General features: G+C 43.5%; 1 protein-coding gene and 1 long non-coding RNA gene across 3 annotated transcripts in view; one reads left to right on the top strand and one right to left on the bottom strand.

Annotated features, from left to right (window-relative positions):
• The first annotated feature begins 580 nt into the window (after positions 1 to 580).
• On the top strand, positions 581 to 3708 carry TLNRD1 (talin rod domain containing 1). The gene has a single exon (XM_064389366.1). It carries the CDS (start codon positions 1873 to 1875, stop codon positions 2938 to 2940), a length of 1068 nt encoding a protein of 355 aa, XP_064245436.1. The 5' UTR covers positions 581 to 1872; the 3' UTR covers positions 2941 to 3708.
• Positions 3709 to 6615: 2907 nt separating this feature from the next.
• LOC135280939 (uncharacterized) overlaps positions 6616 to 22193 on the bottom strand; it is a 54542-nt gene continuing 38964 nt past the window's right edge. Inside the window, exons 8-14 of one of the 2 annotated variants that reach the window (XR_010347739.1) lie at positions 22004 to 22138; positions 20509 to 20592; positions 14783 to 14874; positions 12217 to 12461; positions 10890 to 11037; positions 9154 to 9220; positions 6616 to 7021 (exon numbers count right to left, since the gene is read on the bottom strand). This is a non-coding gene — a long non-coding RNA (uncharacterized LOC135280939). Of the gene's footprint in view, positions 7022 to 8154; positions 11038 to 12216; positions 12462 to 14782; positions 14875 to 20508; positions 20593 to 22003; positions 22139 to 22193 lie in introns of those variants that run through there. The other variant, XR_010347738.1, reaches the window with a different exon arrangement.

Below are 22193 nucleotides of genomic sequence, written 5' to 3'. Positions count from 1 at the left end.
TCATTGGTTTAAAATCTGGGTCAAGGCCTGTGCTGAGAGCAGTATTTTGTGTGAGAAAGCGGCAGCAATGCCCATCCCGCGTTTTCGGCGCTGCCGGCGGCCAGCCCGGGCCGGGCACCCGGAGCCCCGTGAGGCGGGCCCGCGCTCCGAGCCGCCCGCCTCGGGCTCCGCCACTCGCTGCAGGCACAGAACGCCTTCTGCCAGCCGGACCGGGACAGCCCGACACGGCCCGGCAGCCCCGAGCGGAACGCCGCACTCACCTGGCGGGCTGCCCGGGGCAGGGCCGGGCCGCCTGTGCCCCGGCGTGAGGCGGCTCCTCGCTCTGCGCGCTCCGGCTGCTCCCAGCGCCGCCGCGCACCCGGGCCGCGCTCTCCGGCCGGCCGCTGTCCGGCTGCCTCTCGCCTTCCTCCCAGCGGCCTCTCCCTCCGGCAGCCCCGCTGTTTGTTTATCGCGGAGCCCCTCCGGAGCCCCGCGCGGCGGGGACGGGGCAGCGGCGGGCGGGCGGTGCCGGCGCTGCTGCCCCCTCCGCCTGGGAGGAGCGAGCGGCGGCGGGCGCGGAGCGGCGGCGGGGGGAGGGCAGGATTTAAACGAAGGGCGGTGACACCGCACAAAAGATTTCGATAGGCTCAAGTGAGGTTACAGCAAAGGCAGCGGGGCGGGGGAGCTCCCCCGGAGCCGTGCAGCGTCTGGCTGGCAGCGCCGTCGCAGCCGCCGCTTCCCAGTAGTTTGTCTGAAAGCCTGAGAAAGGGAATTTAAACGAAGATTTCCTACCCCTCTTTTTTTTTTTTTTTCTCTTTTTCTTTTTTTTTTTTTTTTTTTTTCTCCCTGGGAGTTGGCCGCTCAGCCAGGGAAGATGGCAGGAGGAGCGCAAGGCCGGGCGGGTCGCAGCATCCGCGGCTGCAGCCCGCGGCCACCACCCTTGTTTGCGGGAAGAGCCTAAGTCGGTGCGGCGGCGCCACCGCGGGAGCCGGCGAGGAGGGCCCGGGGCGCAGGGCATGGACGGCGGCGGCGGGGAGCGAGCGCGCAGCGGCCGCGTGAATGATCGCGGCAGGAAGGAGTGAGGCAGCGGCAAAGGAAGGGGAACGGATCCGCCCGCCCGCCCCAGCACCCGGATCCGGTGGAGCTTTTTTTTTACCCCCTCCTCTCTTTTTTTTTTTCTTTTTTTTCTTTCTTTTCTTCCCCCCGCGGTCCCCCGGCTCCCCGCCGTGCCCCTCTCCCCTCCCGGGCCGGCTCCCCGCGGGTGCGCGGCGGGGCCGTGCGGGGCGGGCGGGCCACACCCTCCGCGGCGCTTCCTGCGAGCCGGGGCCGCGGCGGGCGCCGGGGGCGGCACATGGTGCGCAGCCGCCGCCCCTCCGGCCCCTGCGAGCTGCGCCCCGACCGGAGGCGCCGGGGGCGCGGTAGCAACTTGGAGGGCTGCGCCCCTGCCCCGACTCCGCGCGGCGAGGGAGCGTCCCTGAGGTATTGCGTCTGGTAAAGGGAACTTCGCGCAGGATCCCGCGGCCGGCGAGCCGGACGAGACGGTGGAAGGAAGGCGAGGCAGCGTGCGAGAAGGAAAGGAGAAAAAAAATTACGTATTTTTAGCTGAAGGATGCCAGACCGGGGCCCGGGGGCGCCCGGCGAGCGCCGCCCCGCCGCGGGAGCGCCGTAGGAGCGGGGGCTGGCGCCGGAGCGGGGCGGGCGCCCCGGCCGAGCTCGCTCCCCGAGCGGCGGCAGCCCCGGCGCCCAGAGCCTTTTCTTGCCTCCCGGCGATTAATGGAATGATGTTGCGGAAAAGGCAGAGCGATCCTGCCGGGCTCAGTCGGGACTGCTCGGGCGGCGGCGGAGGCGGCGGCAGCGGGGTAGCGAGCGGCATGCGAGTGCCCCCCCGGCGCTATGGCTAGCGGTGGCTCCGGCAAGTCCAGCAGCGAGCTCTCCGGCGGCGGCATCCCCAGCAGCAGCTCCCTGCAGAGGAAGAAGCTCATCTCTATCTGCGACCACTGCAAAATCAAGATGCAACTGGTGGCCGATCTGCTTCTGCTGTCGAGCGAGACCAGGCCGGTGAACACCGAGAGTCTGTCTGTCTTCGGTGAGTCCTTTGAGAAGTGCAGGGACACGATCATTGCCAGGACCAAAGGACTCTCCATCTTGACCCATGACGTCCAGAGCCAGCTCAACATGGGACGCTTCGGGGAGGTGGGAGAAAGCCTGATGGAGATGGGGGAGCTGGTGGTCTCCCTGACCGAGTGCTCTGCCCACGCTGCCTACCTGGCTGCAGTGGAGACTCCAGGGGCCCAGCCTGCCATGCCTGGCTTGGTGGATCGCTACAAGGTGACCCGATGTAGGCATGAGGTGGAGCACGGCTGCGGGGTCTTGAAGACCACCCCTTTGGCAGATATGAGCCCTCAGCTCCTGCTGGAGGTTTCTCAGAACATGTCCAAGAACTTGAAATTCCTGACAGACGCCTGCGTGCTGGCCAGTGAGAAATCCAAGGATAAATTTGCTAAGGAGCAGTTCAAACTCAGTGTCAAATGTATGAGCACCAGCGCCTCTGCCCTCTTGGCCTGTGTCAAGGAGGTCAAGACCTCGCCCAGCGAGCTGACCAGGAACCGGTGCGTCTTGTTCAGTGGACCTTTGGTGCAGTCTGTCTATGCTCTGGTGGGCTTTGCCACTGAGCCCCAGTTTTTGGGTAAAGCTGCCACCATTAATCCAGAGGGCAAAGCTGTGCAAACTGCCATCCTAGGAGGAGCCATGAGTGTGGTATCTGCTTGTGTGCTCCTGACCCAATGCCTCAGGGATATAGCCCAACACCCCGAAAGTAGCACCAAAATGAGCGATTACAGGGAACGGTTGAGGAACTCAGCTTGCGCCGTCTCGGATGGTTGCAACCTGCTATCTCAGGCACTAAGAGAAAGATCTTCACCCAGGACTTTACCGCCAGTGAACTCCAATTCTGTGAATTAACCCCCACATCTTCTGTTTAGATCCCAGTCATTGCTAAAGGAAAATAATATCCCACCTCCTCACCCCTTTTTTGTATACCAAAGAATTTGCTTGGATGAGCCCAATCCTTTGATTTCGTGTGGTGAAGAAGCAGAACGTATTCAAACTATATGTACTAATAAAGGTAGCCAGTTTTGGCTTCTTTTTATTTTACTTTAAAGTTAAGCAAGTATCTCCAGATAAATTTTCCTTTATTCAACAAGGTCTTCACACAAGTGGTAAAACTGTTTCAAAGTTTTTTATATTTGGGGAGGTGGGGGTATCTTAGAAAAAGGAGAAAAAAAAGAGCTTTAATCGCGCTGGGTGCGGTTTTTAAAGTTTGTCTTGTCTTGTCTTCCGAAATTTCCCTTCTAAATTTTGCTGTTCGGTTGTGCAGGAAAAAGGTTACCTCAGTTCTAACTCATTTAAAGAAATGAAAAAAACCCAACAACACATAGATGATGGATGTAGCTACTATTTTGTTTGTTTCTGTTTTGTATGACTTTTTTTATTTTGCATCAAGTGTTAGGTTAGAAGTGCATTTGGTGTGTAGGAGTGGAAGGACTGGAGGTTGTGATTATGTTTTCCATGTGTTGATTTCCAAACTGGGGGAAAAGCTACTGTGAGTGTTTAAACAAACAAACAAAATTACACTATAACAAAAGTGATTTTTAATTTTTTTCCAATGTCAGTTTTTATCTTGCATGTACTGGAGTATTTATTTCATCTATTAAAATGTTATGTTTCTCAGATGCTTTTCTGTGAATCTTTTAATACTTGAATAATTGAACAACTAGGCCTGTTTGTATTGTATGTCATTTCCCCCAGGGAATGGGTGGTACAAACCTAACTGTAAGTTCTAGACAGCAGCATACAGGCTTCAATTCAGTTCTTTTATTTTCATAAATACTGTCCCCCTCCCAGTACTACCCCTACACACAGAGCTACTCCAGTTGTGTCTGTGGGCAGCTGGGCAGTGCTGCATACACTGGGATAGCTGTGCACTGGGGCTGCTCTGCAGAGCACTGGTGATTGCTGCAGCAGGCACAGCCTGGCTTTGTTTGTCTTTATCAGCAGGCGGTGTTACCTTTTGAGAAGGTTTTGTATTTTAATTCTTGCAGGTGTTGTGGGCCATCTGTGTGTTAAATCTATGAGTTTCAGTGTGATTTCTTATAAAACTTTGCTGGTCAGCCTGGCGTGTGCCATACATCTTGGGATTTTGGAGGTTGGTTGGAGTGGTGCTTTAATTCCTCAGAGGTTTGTGTTGGAGCTCCTCAGTAGAGATTTCTGTCACAGCAGTTTGAGTTTGATGTTGCAGATTACAGGAGACCATGGCTAACTTTTGAGGTGCAGCCGACCTCCAGTTGAATTCTTGGGAGGTGTGAGTGCCTACTGCAGTAGTTCCCAAAGCTGCAATGATGAATGTTGTCAGCCTGGCCTTTGTGGCCTTATGAGATCTGTTGCCTTCTATATATTCTGTTAAATAGAAGAGCAAGTCTCCTGGAAAGAAGGTTTTGTTTCTCTTGTCCTGCTCCATTGCATAATTGTGGGGTTTTTTATAGGTCTGCAGATCAAACCTTGTTGAAGGCTATTGGCACCTTAAAAGTGTTACTGTGGCTTAAACCTCAACAAATACTGTCCTATTTATTCCTCTGAAGGAGGAAACCTTTGGGCTTTGGGTATGGAATGAACCTGGAGTAGTGAAAGGTCTTTGTTTTATAGCATTATTGTTTCTCTTGCATATAATGCTTTTACTTAAGTGGAGTGAACCATCTGTTGGAGGAGATAAAAGCTGCATCCGTATCTTCAGGGTTAGAGAGCAATAATTCCTTAAGTACAGTGGACCTCTGTGTTAGATTTTGCTTATATTTAAACAGAACTTTTCTGACTTCAGTGAATTGTATGAACAATTCTTTGCCGTACTCAGCCCGGGCTGCACTCCTGCAGGGTGTGATGTTCTCACCGTGCAGTGTGTGCTGCAGAGGCACGGCTGCCCACAGCTACGTGGTGGAGTGTAGAAGTCCTCTCACTGTTCTTTAATAAATAAATCTGTGCACACAGTGTTCTAGCTTTGACTGGGATGCCTCCACAGGTATTTGCTGAGAGGCTCTCAGGTGTGCACTCACCAGGTTCTCCCATGGCATGGCAGGACAGCTGTAGGAGTCGGGAGGGCCTCGCAGGAGGCCAAGGCCATCTCCAGGGATGTGCTGTCCCTCCGCTCTGCTGTCCTTCGTATCTCCCTCCCTCGCGTGTCTCCGTGGGAGCCGAGGCGCCTCCCAAGCGACTGTTCCTCCTTTTCTTTTCCGCCGAGGCTGTGGGGAAGGAGGAAAAGGGGCAGTGCTCAGGATGTGCTATCTCCTGCGGCAGGCAGGAGGTGAGGAACGCGCCCCACCCTTCCTGTGCGCGGAATGTGCGCGGATGGTGCTGGGCTGGGGTTGTGTTCGAGGGTGCCAGGACGGGGGAAGAGATGGGAATCTGGACTCCCTGTTTCAGAAGGCTGATTTACTATATGTTATATTAAAATGATACATTTAAACTATACTAAAAGAACAGAGAGAAGGATCCATCAGAAGGCTGGAAAGGACAGAAGAGGAATGATGATAAAAGCCCGTGACTCTCAGATAACCTAAAGCAGCTGCATCTTGGATTGGTTATTAAGTAGAAACAACTCACGTGAACCAGTCCAAGATGCACCTGTTGGTAAACACTGTCCAGACCACGTTTCACAGCCATCCGATAGTTAATTGTTTATGTTTCTTTTCTGAGGCTTCTCAGCTAGAATAGGCGAAAAATCCTAGCAAAGGATTTTTCATAAAATATCATAACTACATTGGGGGGTGGCAGGGGACAGGTACAGTGAGCATCCTTGGCCCCAGGGCTGTGCAGGTGCTGTGACTCCTCCTGCCACACACAAACCAGACAGTTCTGAAGGGCAGCTCTGCAGCACGTCTGACAAAAAAAAAAAAAGTAATGTCCCGCTGGCTCTTTTGATGTTTCTACGTATTAGTTTTTGGTGCTGCTGAACTAATTAGATGCTTTTTGATTCATTTATATATTATTGAGATTATATGGATCACAGTACAGCCTCCTTATTACCTCTGCATATGAAAGGCACTGTATTATTAACAATGATAATGCTGATTTTTGTTGTGGTAAGATCTTGTTTGAAGTGGTTTAGTGCAATTTTTGTTTTAACAAGGTTACTGTAGATTCTTCCCTTTCTTACTATATTTTTAAGTGAGGTACATGCATACATATATAACTAAGTATGTATCTTGTTCTTTTTTAATACTGAAAAAAACCAGAGTGCCTTAGGTCTCCCTTTGCATTTGAGCTGTGTGAGTTCAGGAAGAATTCAGTTTTATAAATAAACTGGGAAATGTAGCCAAGCCATGATTTTTTAACAGGCTGATAAAAAAAATACATATACACAAATAGTAAATTCACCAAAGTAACTTCCTGTAACATTTGAAAACAATAGTATTTTAACAGTTCAAAATGTTCAATCATTTCTTTTGAGAGTACAGCTCGCACAAAGGGAGGCACACACTGCACCCTGGCCTCAGCTCAACACTATCTGTCAAAATCTGTGCTACTCATGTAATTAGCACAGCAAAGTTAAAAAAAAAAAAAGTTTTGATGCCAACAAGCACAAACTTGCACATTGTGGCATTTTTCTGAACTGAAAAAATGGGGTCCCACTACTAAGTGTGAATATATGTTATCTATTTTAAATGCTGTAATGCCACATTTATAAAAACTTAATGTATATTGTGATAATTTATTTGGAATTTGTTCCTATAGAATATTAATTCTGACACAAGGTATTAGTTCATTAGGTAGATTCACGTTGTTTGCTTACTTTGTACTCTCTGGGCCAGAAAAAATGCAAAATGGATGAGTTTTCAGGGTGCACTTGCAAGGCCCATGGAGGTCAGTCATTATCACTTGGCACCATACTTAGGCCCCTATTCCCAAATCTTCCACACCATTTAAGTTAGCAGGTACTGTGACTAATTAATCATGGGTTTACACAAGCATGAGATGTTTTCTGATGTACAGCCTTGAAGGAAAAAAAAAGTTTTAGGGTGCTTATATCACATACGTCATCGACTACTCTAATAGTGCATTTAATAAAATGGTTAACTTATTTCTAAAGACATTATGCAATGCACATTTGTAGCCAAAAACAACGCTATCCCCACCACAAGAGAAGTAAGCTTGTTTTTAAAATGTAATAATTTTTTAACAGGGAAGAAGCTGCCACCTTTGTATTGTCTGTAAATTTGATACTATCTTGTGGCTGCTGCTTCAGCATAGGGAAGGTCATTATTGATGTAATAATACAGCAGCTGAGTTTGAGATCAGAGCAATGTGTTTTCTGATTCTAAAAAAAGTAAGTTCTGTAAGGCAACCAGTAAACCAGCAGCAAAATGCTATTGGAAAGCAAGTTCACTATTTAAGGGAACTTGCAAATGTAAAGCCATGTTATTTTTCAAAACTAAGAAAAAAAGAAAAAAAAAAGACCCTGGGTCAGATAATTCCCTTCACTTTTTACCACAGGAAATGATCAAAGTAGCAGAAAATCTGCTCTTTTTGGCCAAACTTCTGTCAGAGACAGAAGGGGTCCAGCCAACACATGGTGTATGCAGCCTTGCAGCAACAAGGGATGTGGCTGATGGGAAAGGAGGTGGGACCAGAGGAAATCTGTAGGGCAATACCTCTTATTAAACCCACAGGAATTTTCCTATTCTAGATAAAACAGCGGCTGATCCAATAAAGCAAATCTCAGCCAGCACAGCCTTTCTCCTGGGGCTGTCGGGAGGCTGGGAGGGTTTGGGATGCTCTGTGTCCAGCAGCTGTGCTGCTGTAGGAACCGGAGGTCTCCGCAGAGATGGAAGAAGCACAGGCACAACGTGTACCTGCCAGAAGAGTTTGGTGGGAAACGGAGGGGTTGGGTTTTATCTTTCTTTGCTTTCTTCCCTATCGGGCTCTCTCCAGACTTCACAAGCAGAAGCAGATGGTAGGGGCCAGTACATTTTACTTCTTTGTTCTTGCTGCCTGTGAAAGGTGCCAGATGGGCAACGATAAAGATAGAAATTCTCTTCCTGTAGCCCAGGGATAGCGGAAAACGCAGAGCTTCAAGGCTGCCCTATCCTCACAGGATCACCATAACATGTTTTTTTGGGCCCACTGTTTCACTCTCTGATTCTTTGCCAAGAAACTGACAGAAAATCCCAATGGCAACTTGACAGGGGCATTGAGGACCAGTTAAATATTTCCCATATGACACCAAACCACCACCAGGTTTGGATCACTCCCAAATGATCCAAAAAGTGGATGGGCTGGGTATGAAGTGCAAGGCCAGATCCTACATATGAACAACTCAGAAAATTAAATACTGTATACTCTGAGGTGTTTACTTACTTGGGAATTAGAATTACCATATTTTCTATATGTAAAACTAGTTCAAAAGTGTATTTAATTTACATAATTAGCAACAGTACTCAGAACCATCTTCTTAATGAAGACAGACATCTATAGACATGAAGGGCCTTTTTCCATGACTTTAATTAAATACTGATGTTTTCCAAAGTATGTTCAAATATTAAGGGTTGTTTTTTGTGTGGCAAAGTAAGGAATTACATATTGATTTTCATTAATCTGAATATTTTCCTAGAGCTGGTTTTATTGTGCTTGAGTCCTTTGAACCTAAGAGGGTTTTTTATTTTGTTTTTTTAAAACCATGCAGAGTATGATGCTCTATTCCAACAAGTCAAAAGCAGCATTTCAAGATTAATGCAGAGATTCCTGGGGTCTTTTGTCAGCTTGCCAGGCTCTTGTTCCTGTTCTAACGTAATTCTTTATAATTTCCTTTTATGTTAATAAAGACTTCTTGTGGCTGTAAAAGTTGAAGTTGTCTCACTCCATAGACAGCCTGGTTCTTATGTAGATACTATTTAGATTATTTAGAAATCCTGCTGGTTGCCAGATGGAGCTCTTCTGGGTTTTATGTTAAATACTTGGAAAGCTAAATAGCTTGATTTTCCTCTCCTCCCTCCCTCAATAAAATAAATACTTGAAAAGTGATTACTAACAACTTGCTTAAATTCAATTTAAAAATCAAATTATTTTCAGCTGAAGTGACTGGAAGTACAAGATGGCTCAGAGTAGTTGGGTTTTGGTCTGACTTACCTACCAAGATCTTCAACCAGCAGTTTTTCTCCAGTTTTGTTTGGGCAGCAGGAACCTGAACTTCAGTCTGAGGATAGAGAACACAGCCCTGAAACCTGTTGGGCACTGGCACTGATGAACTTCTGTTTCACACTGAATGCACACCAGGTGCTCCCCAGGTCATGGGAAGCACTGGGAGTCAATGTCCCACTAACCATAATTCTGTTGTTCTCAACTTACAAAATGCCAAGAGAGCAATTCTGGCCCTCAGGGTTATGGTTTTAAGCACAGAGTAAGAAATTACATTTTCCCAGTCAATTTTTTCAGTATGTATTGATTCTGTCGGGTTGACACTACCTATAGGAAGTCTCTCAATTGGCTGTTCAGGTGCACTTTGGCCCCTGTTTGCATTCTGACCATGCACACAATGGGAAAATGTGAGAAAAGTCATCTTGATATGTGCAGAGTGACAAATTATATACCCTGCAGCACTTCTGAATTGGTGTGCAGTTAATGCTCTGGTCTTATTTAAATGCTTCAAATTTAGTCAATGTTTAAAAATTTACTTTCTGTTTAAAAATTTACTATGAAATCAATCTGTTCTGGCTGTATTAGATTCATAGTTCAAAAACTTTATCCTCTTTCATCATCTTAAAGTAGTCATTGGTCTAAAACTCTTCAATCTCTGGGTCTGGCTTAAAAAACAAACTGAGCCCTGTATTTCAGTTTTAGTACTTTTGAAAGCTTTAAAGCTAATGAGTTGACCTATTTTTAAATTACAGAGCATGGAAAAATAATGGGTGTATTCTTTCTCATGCTGAAGTGAGCTATTGTTTCTCTGCTCATAATTAAAAACTCACTTTTTAGAAACTCAGATAGGTCCTAGGCATTGCAAGAAAGTCTGTAAGTGAAACTGCCTGCATGAAATTTCCTTAATACTGAGTATAGACATGGATTCATTCAGGATCTGTAATCTTGTCTTGTGACGGGCAGAGAGGAGTTTGTCCCTGTAAATGGAGCTGGTAACATGTGAGTGGGCTGGAGAGCAGTTGTTGAAGTGAGTCCTGCATGCTCCAGAGACACCAGCACTATCTCTGGAACTCCAGATAGGTGCTGCTGCCTGGGCAGGTTGTGATGCTCTCAAGCAGTTACAGTGAAATATAGGGCTGAGAAAAGCTACAAGCAAGACAGGCTCAAAGGGATGACACAACCTGGGGTTTTTAAGGGGGAAAAAAGGGAAAATATTTGGTCAGAACTATTGGAGTATTTAGGGGCTTAACTCCCACTGATTTTCAGTGGGATGTGTATGTCTGGATGTTTTGTTTGCCTTGTAATTTGTGATGAACTTTGAATGCCTGTGGGTTTAAAATTAATTTAGGATGTTGGATAGACTTTTACTGAAACTGGGAAGCTAGGGAATTTGCAGTTGCAGTACCAGCATGGGCCATAATTGTGTCCTGCCATCCTGACCCTTCTGCATGGGTTACAGGCTCTTGTTATCCTTGCAGGCACCCTGGCTGGCATCAGCCCAGAGGCCCAGCTCTGCCTCATGTGTCTTTCATGGCTGCCAGATGCCAGCATTGTGCATCTTACTTTCACAGCAGAACCACAGATTTCATCTCTGTCCCTCCACCCAGTGCTCCTGGTGCAATACCCAGATGTGGAAAAGAGATCCCTTTGTACTCTGTGCACATTATCCCTGCAGAGTGTGAGGACAGATCCTGGTAACCAAGGGCCAGATGGCTTTAGGAACATACCTGTTCTCTCTGGATGTGATTCCAATCCCCTCCATGCCACGGACATCCTTTCAAAACGTGTCTTGAAGAGTTGCCCCAGATCTGTGTTCCCTGGGTCTGCATTTCACACATCTTGTCAGCTCTAATGCTCCTCAGAAGGAAGGGTAATCTGCTTTAGGTATTTAAGAGGTGATTTGAGTTGGGGGGAGGCAGGGGAGCTGGATAGTAGGTTAGTGGCCAGCTTACCCTTAAGGTGCCCTTTTGGGCTTTTGTATGGCATTTTCTGCTTCTATTTTACCTAATTCTGCTGCTTTCTAACATTGCGTATTGAGTTGATTTGCAGCTTTGAGTTCAGCAAGACAGAGGAGGAATCTGAATTTACACTGCTCTGTAAATGTATTTATTGAAGAATCTCCTATGACTTTCTGATATTGGACCCTGAGGCTTCTTTTCTTATCTTGCCATAAGTGTTTTGTTTATGAAAATTACCTTAGGTTTCTCTCCAGCTGAAGAAAATTACTCCAAAGGAAACCCTGTTTGGTGTATTTATCCAATTCCTTACCTATCTTCCTTTTATGGACACTTTCAAGATAATTAGATGAAAATTACTTTTTTTGAGAAAGTAATTTTACTCTTAAATATCAAAGTCATAGTCTGAAACTTGTGAGCATTTTCTTTTGTATGTGATTAAACCCACATCTGGTCATTGGGTAGAACAGAGGAAGAGCCATGCTTTTCTCTCTTGGTATGTAAGACAACAAAAGACCAAATGTTCTTCTTTGGTTCACTTTCATGACTGTACTGTAGTACACAGAAATGTCTGGCTGCATCAGCAGTGCTGGTTTGGGCACTGAGTGTCCTTTGATTTACAGGCCCAGCACTTTGCAGACACTTGTATTGGGGAAAAAAGAAAAATATGGTAAAGGACCATGTTAGTACATTGTATTGTTCTGTATTAGGTTTGGTTTTGTTTAAAACAAAAAAGCTCAAATCAGAATTATGTGCCAATTCTTTATAAGATCCCACTCATTTGGCAAAGGAATTGCATTAATTACCTCTTGTTTTCTGTACTGTGTCATTACAGAAGAGAGAGCACATGGTGCACTTGTGAATGAAATAATTCACTCACATCTTTGAAGCCTTTGCTGTATTTTTCCCTTTTCCTTTGAAAATAATGGTTGTTTGTAGAAGACTTTCCCTGGATGATAAATACACTTTGCAAATGTACAGTGGTGATCAGGAAGAAGCTTGAGTAAAACAGACTTCTAAAATCCAGTAAATCTGATAGAAACATTATTAAAAAAAGAGTCAAAGTACTTTTTAAAAGCTTTTCCCAAAGGTATATTACCTTAGCCATAGTTTTTCCTGGGTTGGTGTTACAGTAGTTTGCTGTTACTGTGGACATCTGCTCCCCATGAGATGATTTTAGAAGATGGACAGGTTTCACTTAGGGAAGATGCAGTTGCTCACTGGGTTTGGATCCTTTTTAAGACTGTGATCTCTGAGATGTTGCAGGCTCTTCCTTGTGAGACTGCATTTTACTGAAGTGATCTGGAGTTTCCATTAATCACTGATGTCCAAGGAAAATCACTCCTGTCAAGAGAACAGAGCATAAAGAATGTTCACAGTGCAGCTGTAGGAAAATGCTGTAAGATGGACACTTCTCTTTCAATAACTCTGAATTAGCCCTTCTACCTCAGGACTATTAATTCCAAAATATAAAGAACTTCAGCTGCCCAAAAAATTTATAGCCTGCATGATTCACTAAAGGTTTCCTTCATATTTTGTTCTTTTCAAAGTCCATTTATTAAAAATAACAGGTTAAATGTTGGAGGGTTTGTGCCAAAAAATTGTAGGTTTTATCTATCAATGGGGACAAAGCAAACTGCTTTGGTTTTCAGAAGTGGCCTGCAAAACAGTATTTCTTTTACTCATTCAGATGCTCTGTAACTAAGTTATTCTACTTCTTACATCGTGCCAAAATAGATTTTTACTGTTGATTTGCATTGACGTCCTACAGTTTTATTTTAGAGAAGTGCTCAGCTTGTTAATGTGCTTCAGTGATAGGGACTATATCAGAACTAAATAATCCTGGTTAGTGACAGAGTGAAATGATGTTAAATTTATTTCTAAGGGGAAAAGCTAGCACTGTGCTGAAGTCAGACTGATGATAATTTCAACCTAGTAATTTTAAATGCTGCTGTATCTGTAGTAGTGTTTTAGGACTCCTGTGAGCCTCAAGCATATTATTTTCAAACTGTTTAATTTGACCACTCCAGAAAGTACAGAATTCTCAGACCATTTTTTAGGGGGGGAATTATAGCCCTTTAGAATGTGCTTAGCAAAATGTTCCTAGTTAGGTCTAGTTTGCAGAGTGAGTCCTACCTGCCAATATGGAACTGGGATGTACAGGTTTAACACGGTCTGACAGAGGCTGTTGTAATGTTAGTGAAGAACTGCATTACCTGAGGTTTGGGTATTTTGATTTTTCAAAGAAACACAGAATATTTTATTATTTATAAGCAAACTTTTAAATTAGTTTTTTTGAGATGAAAGCCCCAGAAGTGTTTTATTAAATATCTCACCCCTCTGTAGTTCTTGTCAAATAGTTCCATTGCTTATCTACTTATTTAATTATTTTTTTTATACACAGCACAGTACCCTGTGCAAATATGAAGCATTGATGTTGGCAGCAAATTAACTTCTGTTTTCAGGGGGGACAGAGTTTATACCATGATTCTCTTCACTGGATAAATCCTTTGTGTCTAGCATCTCCAGAGAGAAAGCAGATCTACCAAATTACTACTAAATACTCATTAAATACTAACTAATTATTAAATTGCTAAAAATCTACATCAGAACTAGCAGCTAGTTGAGGGACTATATAAGCAGGGACCTATATGGAAATATATTTGGTAATAAGGTAAATGCTTGTCATCATTGTGCCCTGCCAGTGATTTTTGGTCTCTGCATGGGAAAGAAGGTGGAAATTTGTTTGGTCAAACAGTACAGCTCAGTTCTCAGGGAATAAAAAAGCCCTTGCAGAGCTGGCTTGGATGAGCTAATAAATAGGGAGCTGTAGCTTGCTGATAACTGAGGGATTTGTGGAGCACATGGAGTCACAGGAACTGTTAAGGGCAGTTGGGCCAAGTCTGCTCACAGTGAACCTTTCTTCTTCATCAGAACAAAAGCTCTGTTGTCTATCCCAAGCTGTTGTGTATCTGCACCTTTTCTAGAAGCACAGATAAAAAGCAATGCACCTGTTTCCCATGAGATATGTCCCAACAGTCATCACTTTTTTGTGGCTGTCTTGGTCCTGAGCATGGCACTATGTAATACTGTCCAGTGATGATTTTTTTTCTTCCTTTTTACACTGTCACTCACATATTCCTTAGTGCACATCATCAGACTAGAAGCCATAATTCACCTCCGTTTCTATTTCTTCTCTAATCCTTCCAAAAATCTCTTTTACTGAGTTCTAAAAACAGCTGGAGCTGCAACATCACTCCATTTTAAGCTCTGCATTGTGTTAGCCATTACCCTGGTTCCACACACTGCTTGGGTGGAGCCATCAGTTAAAATTCCCAACACGGCCAGGAATTCCAGCTTTGTGTAAGTGGTGGTGACTTTCTACTTTTTAACTACATTACACTAAAAAAGAGGATTTTTCCCAGAGCAATTTACCAAGAGGGGGAAAATGGAAATACTGTTTGAGGATGACCTTCCACCCCGGTGATCTGGGGGTGACGTTGGCTGACGTTTGTTATTGCACAGCTTTCCTGCAGTAGTCGAGTGCTTTGTCACTGCTACTAAACAGAAAACTCCTGAGCTCACTGAACAGTTTGTGAGGGGTTTGGGAAATGGCAGAAGGATTTATGAATGCAACTGCAGAACAAAGTATTCTTCAAGTTTACCTGAAACAAACGTGGGTCCTTTTTGAGCAGATTAGAATGCGTTGGTTCTAACACTTTCTTCAATCTGAAGTGCTATTCCTGACCTCAAGATCCTGAGAAAAGGAGAGATAAAAAAAGAAGGGAATTACTTTGCAGCACTCCAGCATGGGAGCAGAAAAAGTGTTGTTTTGATTGTCTCCAAAAGAGAGGCAGTGCTGCAATTCTGTTTCGTTTTCGTCCACAGAACTTGAAAAGATTTTTCCTAGAAATGTGTAATGGGACTGTCAGAAAACAGACCCCTCCCCTTCCCAGTCGTTTCCTGCTGAAGTCATTTAAGGCCTCTCACAACTTTCATCTGTGTAGGCACTGAGAGCTCATGGGCCAAGATTTTTATTTTTTTTTTTCAAAGGGAATACTAGCAAAACTGCAGCACTTTTTAAAAAGTCGTTGGGAACAAAAGTTGGAAGTTTCTCTGCATGTGAAGCTGGCTCTCCACTTAATCAGTTTCTCATTTCCGTTCTGTTTCCGCCAGCCCCAGTGAAGTGGCTGTAGGTGTTTTTCTTGTTTTAGGTATTGCTAAAAGCATGTGTGAGAGCTGCCCAAAGGGGCGGAGGGGGAAGTTGCTCCTTACTTCACTTCTGGGACTGTCTGTTCAGGGCTTTACACAGGAGGCGACTTGGAAAGGCTTGTGAATTCCATTTACTGTGCCCTCAGACCAGATGATCACAGTAGGCTGAGCACACAAAACCTGCTCTGCTGGCAACAGCCCTTGTGCAGTAGCTATTTAGTAAAAAAAAATCCCTTTGTGGAACTGGCAGATAGCCTGCATTTGCAAAGATGGGAATTTTTGTTGGTTATATATACAGTGTTTAATACAATTATCAAGGCAATGTGCTCTTAGAAGAAACCATTCCTACTCTGAATAAATGGATGCTACTCAGCATGCATTTTCTGGCTGGACTGAATTCAAGCCTCCCATTCTGAAATGGATAGCTTTTTTGGATCGCATTCACTTGTCTCTCAGACAAATCTGTAGTGTGGATTTGTTCCTTAGATGAATGATACACATTTCATCCGGTTTCTTTCAAGCTGAACTCTGCTTGGCACAAGAATGGTAAATGTTTTTTTCTTTCTCCTTCTGTTTAGAAGACTATGTTGTATTGTGAAAGATGAACTTCATTCCCAAGAGAGATGAACTGCATTCAGAGGTGGATTTACTGGTACATGTTTGTAATGCTACAGCAGTGCCACAGGCACCTCATCAGACAAGCATGCACTGGGGTAGTCTTGAGCCTTAGTCATACTGCAGGTATCAGCTCTTCTGTAAAGCTTTAATTGGAAGTTATGTGTCCTTAAAGCCTAGAGGAGTCTTCTCTCTAGGGAGTGAATTCCCCTATCTTGTTTTACTATTAGTCTTTGGGGGTAGTACAGTATACAAGTATGATATACAAGTATTTCAGCCTTGGAGCATGAAGGGCTTCCTGATGTTAGCTGGCTGTTATAAATTACACATGCATTGAAGAGAAGAAAATGCTAGTATTTAAGTAGGCCACCAGCATGCTGTTAATGCAATCCACTGCATTCATATGACATTTAAAGTGTGTATTTGCATTTGCTATGAAACTGTGCATACATAATGTGTAATTTTTGGGGCTTTCCTTGATCCAGTGGATAAAGAAGCTCTGTGAGTTGAGTACAGCCTAAAGAACAAACTTACTGCTTTGAATTAAACTCCTGATGAGGTCCCAGGATCATATTTGGGACTACTGCTGAGCTGATCAGTACAGTTGGAGAGAAACTGAAGTTCACTCCCAGCATCTCTTATCCTGCAGTGCTAGCAAGCCCTGAGCATAACCTGTCCCAGTCACCTCCCCACATCCCATCTGCCCTTGTGAAGAGACCATAAGTTTGAGGCCAGCTAGACAAGATGTTCTGTGGCCTTTTTGGTAAGGGCTGATGAGGCCTGAAGTGAGAACATGACACTTTTAGATATTCTGGATTCAGGTTGTCTGCAAGGGCCACCTGGAAAGGAGAAATTAGGTTGTGGCTCAAGACCTGTTTCTAGGAGTGGCCTTCTCAGGTACAATTTAAGCAAACCTGCTTAATTTGCTATGGTTCTGTTTGTGCTGAAAGCTTATCCAGCCTTTCCTGAGGCTTTAGATCTTTACCTGCTTGCTAAGCTATTCTTGTTTGTATGTCTTATTACTGGAATTATTCTTGTTGCTTAATTACAGTGTCAGCAAAAGTTCTTGTCATACTGAAAACAAGATTTGAAGTGAATCCAAAGACTGTGGAGTTGGTGGAGCTGTATGATGGGGAGGAACTGGCACATGCTTTCTAAGATTTGAAACTATTAACCATATATTCAAGGAAATGGCATCTGAAATGTCCTTATTTCAGGTGATAACTGATAATTTTAAAACCAACCATCAAAAGTGCAGCTTTTGATTTTTATTATAACTTATTCTGTCAAGAGGCTAAGACTAGCCAATTAGCCAACTCGTTTGTGAGTTAGCAATGGTAATTAGAAATCCTGGTCTACTTTACTGCTGTATCTATATACCCTGGTAAAGATTGATAACAGGAAGGTTGTCACTCCGAAGCCATTCTGCCAAAATGTCTGTCTGCTGTTTGGGCCCTTGTGTAACGAATGGTGCCAGTCACCACAAGTCACCGGGGTGACCTAATGACCAGTCACCACTAGTCACCACCTAGTCCCAGGGCAGCAGCATTTTTATACAGAATTCCTTTCTGTGAAAGCCCTTCTAAGAATCAGCAGAACAGCTGGCTCAGTAACTGAGGCATACAATGCACAGGGGTGACAAAAAACTGTAGAAGCAATGTAAGTCTTCCTTGTGAGGAATAGAACAGTCAGAGCTGCTGGCAGAAAGTGCTGAGAGTGTCACTGGCTGCCTAGGTTAGGGGAGGATGGGGTGTGTCCAGTGAGGGGGACAGCGTTTGTTTAGGTTTTTCCTCCTGGGACTACTTTAGTATTTCAAGCACGTTTGGGAACTTTCTTTTCCCCCAGTGGTCTGAGATGTGAACTGGACAGTGTGTACGGATCTGAGAGAATAAGACTTAGCAGTGCTTCAGAAAAAGCAGTTGCATATCCTATAATGACAGCTTTGTTTCTGGGTCCCTGTGTAGACTCAGTTTTTGTTTGCTGACTTTTCTTTCAGCTTAAAATACACAAGAAGATGCCTGTTGGGGCTGAAAAACCCTGAAGATAGACAAAGCTGTAGAGTAAAATGGAGCTGAAGCCAGCCTTGTCTGGGGAGTCCCTGTGTGTGCTGTATCAGAGGAACAGCTGGGGTCTGCTACTGACACCATTATGAAACTCACATTACTTTCCACCTGACTGTATGCTTAGTGTGTGTGCCCTGTCCAGCAAAATGGAGAGCTGATGCTTGTCTCCTTTTTACTCAGTGTCTGTGGGAAGGTCACTTAGAGCAGCATTTGCCTGAGTCACTTCGTCACAAGCCCTTTCAAAAGGCATTTGCTGTACATAAACTGCTCCAAGATGAGGAGCAGGCACAAAGGGACATACTTATACAAGTTTCTACTCAGAGATAGAAACATAAAGACACATAGCTTTGAAGGAAAAGGCCAAGACCCTGAAAATAACTGGCCAGGATAATGGAAATTGTTAAAAGAATGATTGGGAGCAGCCACAACCATTTCCAGAATCACTACATTCATCAAGCTGAAAAATGAGCCTGGTGGTAGCAGTACTTCCAGACAGCCAAGGACTCCAAGGAATACTGGTAATCCATCCCTTTGCCTGGTTGGAATCTTGTCTGGCTGAGGAAGCCACAGGTGCAGGGGAGCTCTGTGTGCAACCTGGGATGGTGATGTTGACTTGGCTCATCCAGAGCCACTCCAGACCTGCCCTCCAGTGCCTGTGTGTGCTGCCAGGGTGGCTGGGTGTGTGCCAGCAATTAGGGACCCCAGGAGTCTCTGGAAACTGATCACAGGCTTGTGCAGCTCTCCCTGCAGCACAGCTTTCCCCAGCAGAGTACGATGGCTGTAACATGGGAGGGAGCTTGGCTCTACGCATGCTGAGCACCCTTATCTCTCAAGTGCCCTAACTAACATAATTAGATTAAACTAAGAGGAATTGGGCCCAATCTAGTTTCTGTCTTAGATTTTGCCACTCCTTTTCAGACCCAGAGAAAGGACTTTGAGTCCAAAAGCCTGCCTGTTCTTTCCAATTATATTAACTGGCCTAAAAAAAAGATTTTTTTATGTTCTTTTTCTACAAACTCTGTTTCGCTCTTGCTACAATACAATTGTTAGTTCCATCCTGGAATGATTGGCATGTATGTAAATTGGAATAAAAGAATCTGATTTGAACTGTTAACTAAGTTAAAAAAAACCCCAACAAGCAAAGCTATGCATTAGTGTAAGAAAGCTGTCATTAAAGGGGAAGTGTTTTTTAATACAATTAAAAGTCAGATATTATGGTTACCATAATATTTAGTCATTCTCCCCACAATTCACCTGTCCTTTTAATTAGGACAAAACTTTCTCCATACAGCATCTACTTTATTTTTAGACAAAACTGAGGGTATTTAATGTCTAGCTCATTTTAAAAATTACTAGCAAGATGGAGCAAACAGTCAGAGGCATTACAACAAAACCCACTGTATGTTTTTTTCATTTTTAACCTTTTCTATAGTACTTATGTTATGATTTTTTTTACACTGACCATCATCCTCATATAAAACTGCAAAGACTTGATGTGCTAACAGTGAACACTAGAATAATTGAAACTGTCCTAGATGTCCCCTTGCAGTACATCAGCACTGTGAAGTGAGGTGTGTGTCACCTGCATTAGCAAAGTAAAGGTGCCAGGGACAGGGACATCCTCTCTCTTCTCCTATTTAAGTAAATATTTAAAAGACAAAAAACCTCCTCTCCAGTATGGAACTGAAATGTGCTACAGAATGATTCACATCAAATAAATAAATGCTTTTCAGTTGCAATCATTCCCTATTGAGTTGAAGTGGTATTATGCTGTTTTAATCTCATCAGTTCCAGAAAGCACTCACAAATGAAAAGAAGTGATTTTAACACTGCAGGAGGGGGAATAGCAGCTTGTGCAGAGCATCCAGCCAAAGGAAAAGGAATAATTTTACAATGACTGACCTCAATTCTATGCCCGTTTACAAATTCCACTACAATTAATTTCATTATAATTTCTCCACTTCATTCCTGAAAAATTAACCCTGCATAGTAACCCATCATTCTTTAACCTATCCACAGTTTCCACACTTTTTGCCACATAAGAATTTAAAACACTTATAACCCTTTCCCAGTTCCATCTGATTGCCACTCCTACCCACCTTCACAGGGAAATTCAACTTCTGCTGCCATCTGCAACAACAATCAACTTTAGAGGGTATCAACAAACATAGGCAACAACCTTTTGAAATGGTCCTTTTGGGCTCAAATGCACACACAGGAACACTCCCTGCCTAATGCTGAAACACAACCACCTCTTTGGTGAGCAGCATAAGTAATATGACAGCTTGTAGCAACACTAAATAATCATCTACTTAGCCTAGAGCAAAAATTGAAGCAGTGGGAATGTATAACATTTAAATCAGCATTTGTTGGGGAAACATTTCTCTTGTGACACAGAAACCTTATTGACTGCAAACATCCAGAAATTTCATAGTGCAGTACCTAAAGCTGGTAGATTCAGCAAAAATTACTTCACTACTCTTGTATCTTGTTTATAGTACCTGTGTACTTTTGGGAAGATCTCTTCTTACAAACACCAGACTTCTTGGGAAATCTGTTCTTTTGTACTGCAGGAAGCTCCAGTCCTGCAAAATGATAATATTCTGATGAGATTATAGGCAGAGACAGTGCAATCAATAGTCATGACACTAATTTGTCATGTACAGCTAAATGTTCTGCTTGAATGAATCCCTCCCTCTCTAGACTCAGCTCTGTACTGCAGACACTTGGTTTGAGGACTGAATTGTTCTTTCCTTTAGTACTTCAGTACTCCTGGAGAGCTGAGGTGTGATGTTCCCCTTCATGTGGAATAACATCTAATTTCCCAAGGTGTCCATTGGTTTTAACAGGATCATTTGGTACTAGACATACCATGGAGATGTTACAGATAGCATTTCTGAGGCTTGTCTGTGCTGAAAAATAGTTCTGCCAAGGACTTTGCTCATTAAAAGAGCAGTGAAAAGCAAATCTTGGTAACACCTGAGTGCATTTAAGTTAGTGTGCTTAATAAGTATGCTTAAATAACAGCAAAAAATAAGTAGGTGATTTTCCTATGCTATTGGTAGTAACACAAAGGTGTATTTCTAGCTTCATTTAAAGTTCAGTTTTTCATTAGTTTTGGAATGTTTTTAATACAGAAAAACAAACAAAAAAAAATCTCTATTTTCCCAGTGGTGCTCATTACTGATGCAGACTTGTCAAATTGCCACTACACTGCAGAAAGGTACACAAATCAAAAGCCTTCATATACTGGAAATTTTAACAATTTGGCAAGCAGAATATACAATTCATATCGTTAAGAACAGAGAGTAGGCACCAAAAGAATGGAAATCTTGTTGGTTTGAGGGCTTGTAATTACAAGAACATTGTCTTGAAACATTATTCATAGATACTGCCAGGTTATCCGAATTCAGTCCTACGACCATAGCTGCCTTCTTCTTGGAAAAAATACATGCTAAGCCATTGTAGTTAACTAAAAAAAATTTGTTGTTAGTTTGAAAACTGCACAGAACTAATTGCAATTATAAAATTTTAGATCAAACTGTTTAATTCTGTAACTATATATATATATATATATATATAATTAGCAGTGTTGAAAAGGCTAACCAGATCCATTTTGATAGCAGCCAACTTCTCCCTAGTAAATATGCTCCACCTTTCTACTAGGAAGCAGCAGATGAATTCTTGCAATTCTCTTTGTAACACTGATCCAAATCCTTCTGAAGCCAGTGGAATGATTTATATTAAAACAGCTTAATAGATCTTCATTTTACATGTTTGTCTCACTGAGATGAGCGCTTATTTCATCTTGGTATTTCAGGGCTTCCAAACTCAACTGTACAGTTTGTCAAGAGCTGGTTTTTCTGAGATATTATATTAAAAAGAGCACTACTGGATAGCAACAGACATTTGTTACTGGTCCATGGCAAGACACCAAATTGTATCAATGCTGAGAATATAATTTCAATAAATTTTGAGAGACAAAGTCATACTGACCGCACAAAATGTCCTTAGGTGACACCCATAATGAAGAAGTCACTTTTGATAGGCAGTTCTTGCTCTTGCAGGTGTACTCTCATAAGGCTGGGAAAGTCTTTATTTTTGGGGGTTTCCATGGTAATGCTGGCAGACCTAAATGGAAACAAAAATATTTAAAAGGACATGTAAAAAAAAAGCATTATTCCAA

The sequence above is a fragment of the Passer domesticus genome, chromosome 14, assembly GCF_036417665.1.
Source record: "Passer domesticus isolate bPasDom1 chromosome 14, bPasDom1.hap1, whole genome shotgun sequence".
In the NCBI taxonomy this organism is placed as follows: Eukaryota; Metazoa; Chordata; class Aves; order Passeriformes; family Passeridae; genus Passer; species Passer domesticus.
The sequence above is the reverse complement of the archived record's forward strand: the minus strand, read 5'-3'. Positions and strand labels throughout refer to the sequence as shown.

Excerpts from the sequence above, each read along its gene's own strand:
- TLNRD1 (XM_064389366.1), top strand. The coding sequence starts at position 1,873 with ATGGCTAGCGGTGGCTCCGGCAAGTCCAGCAGCGAGCTCTCCGGCGGC.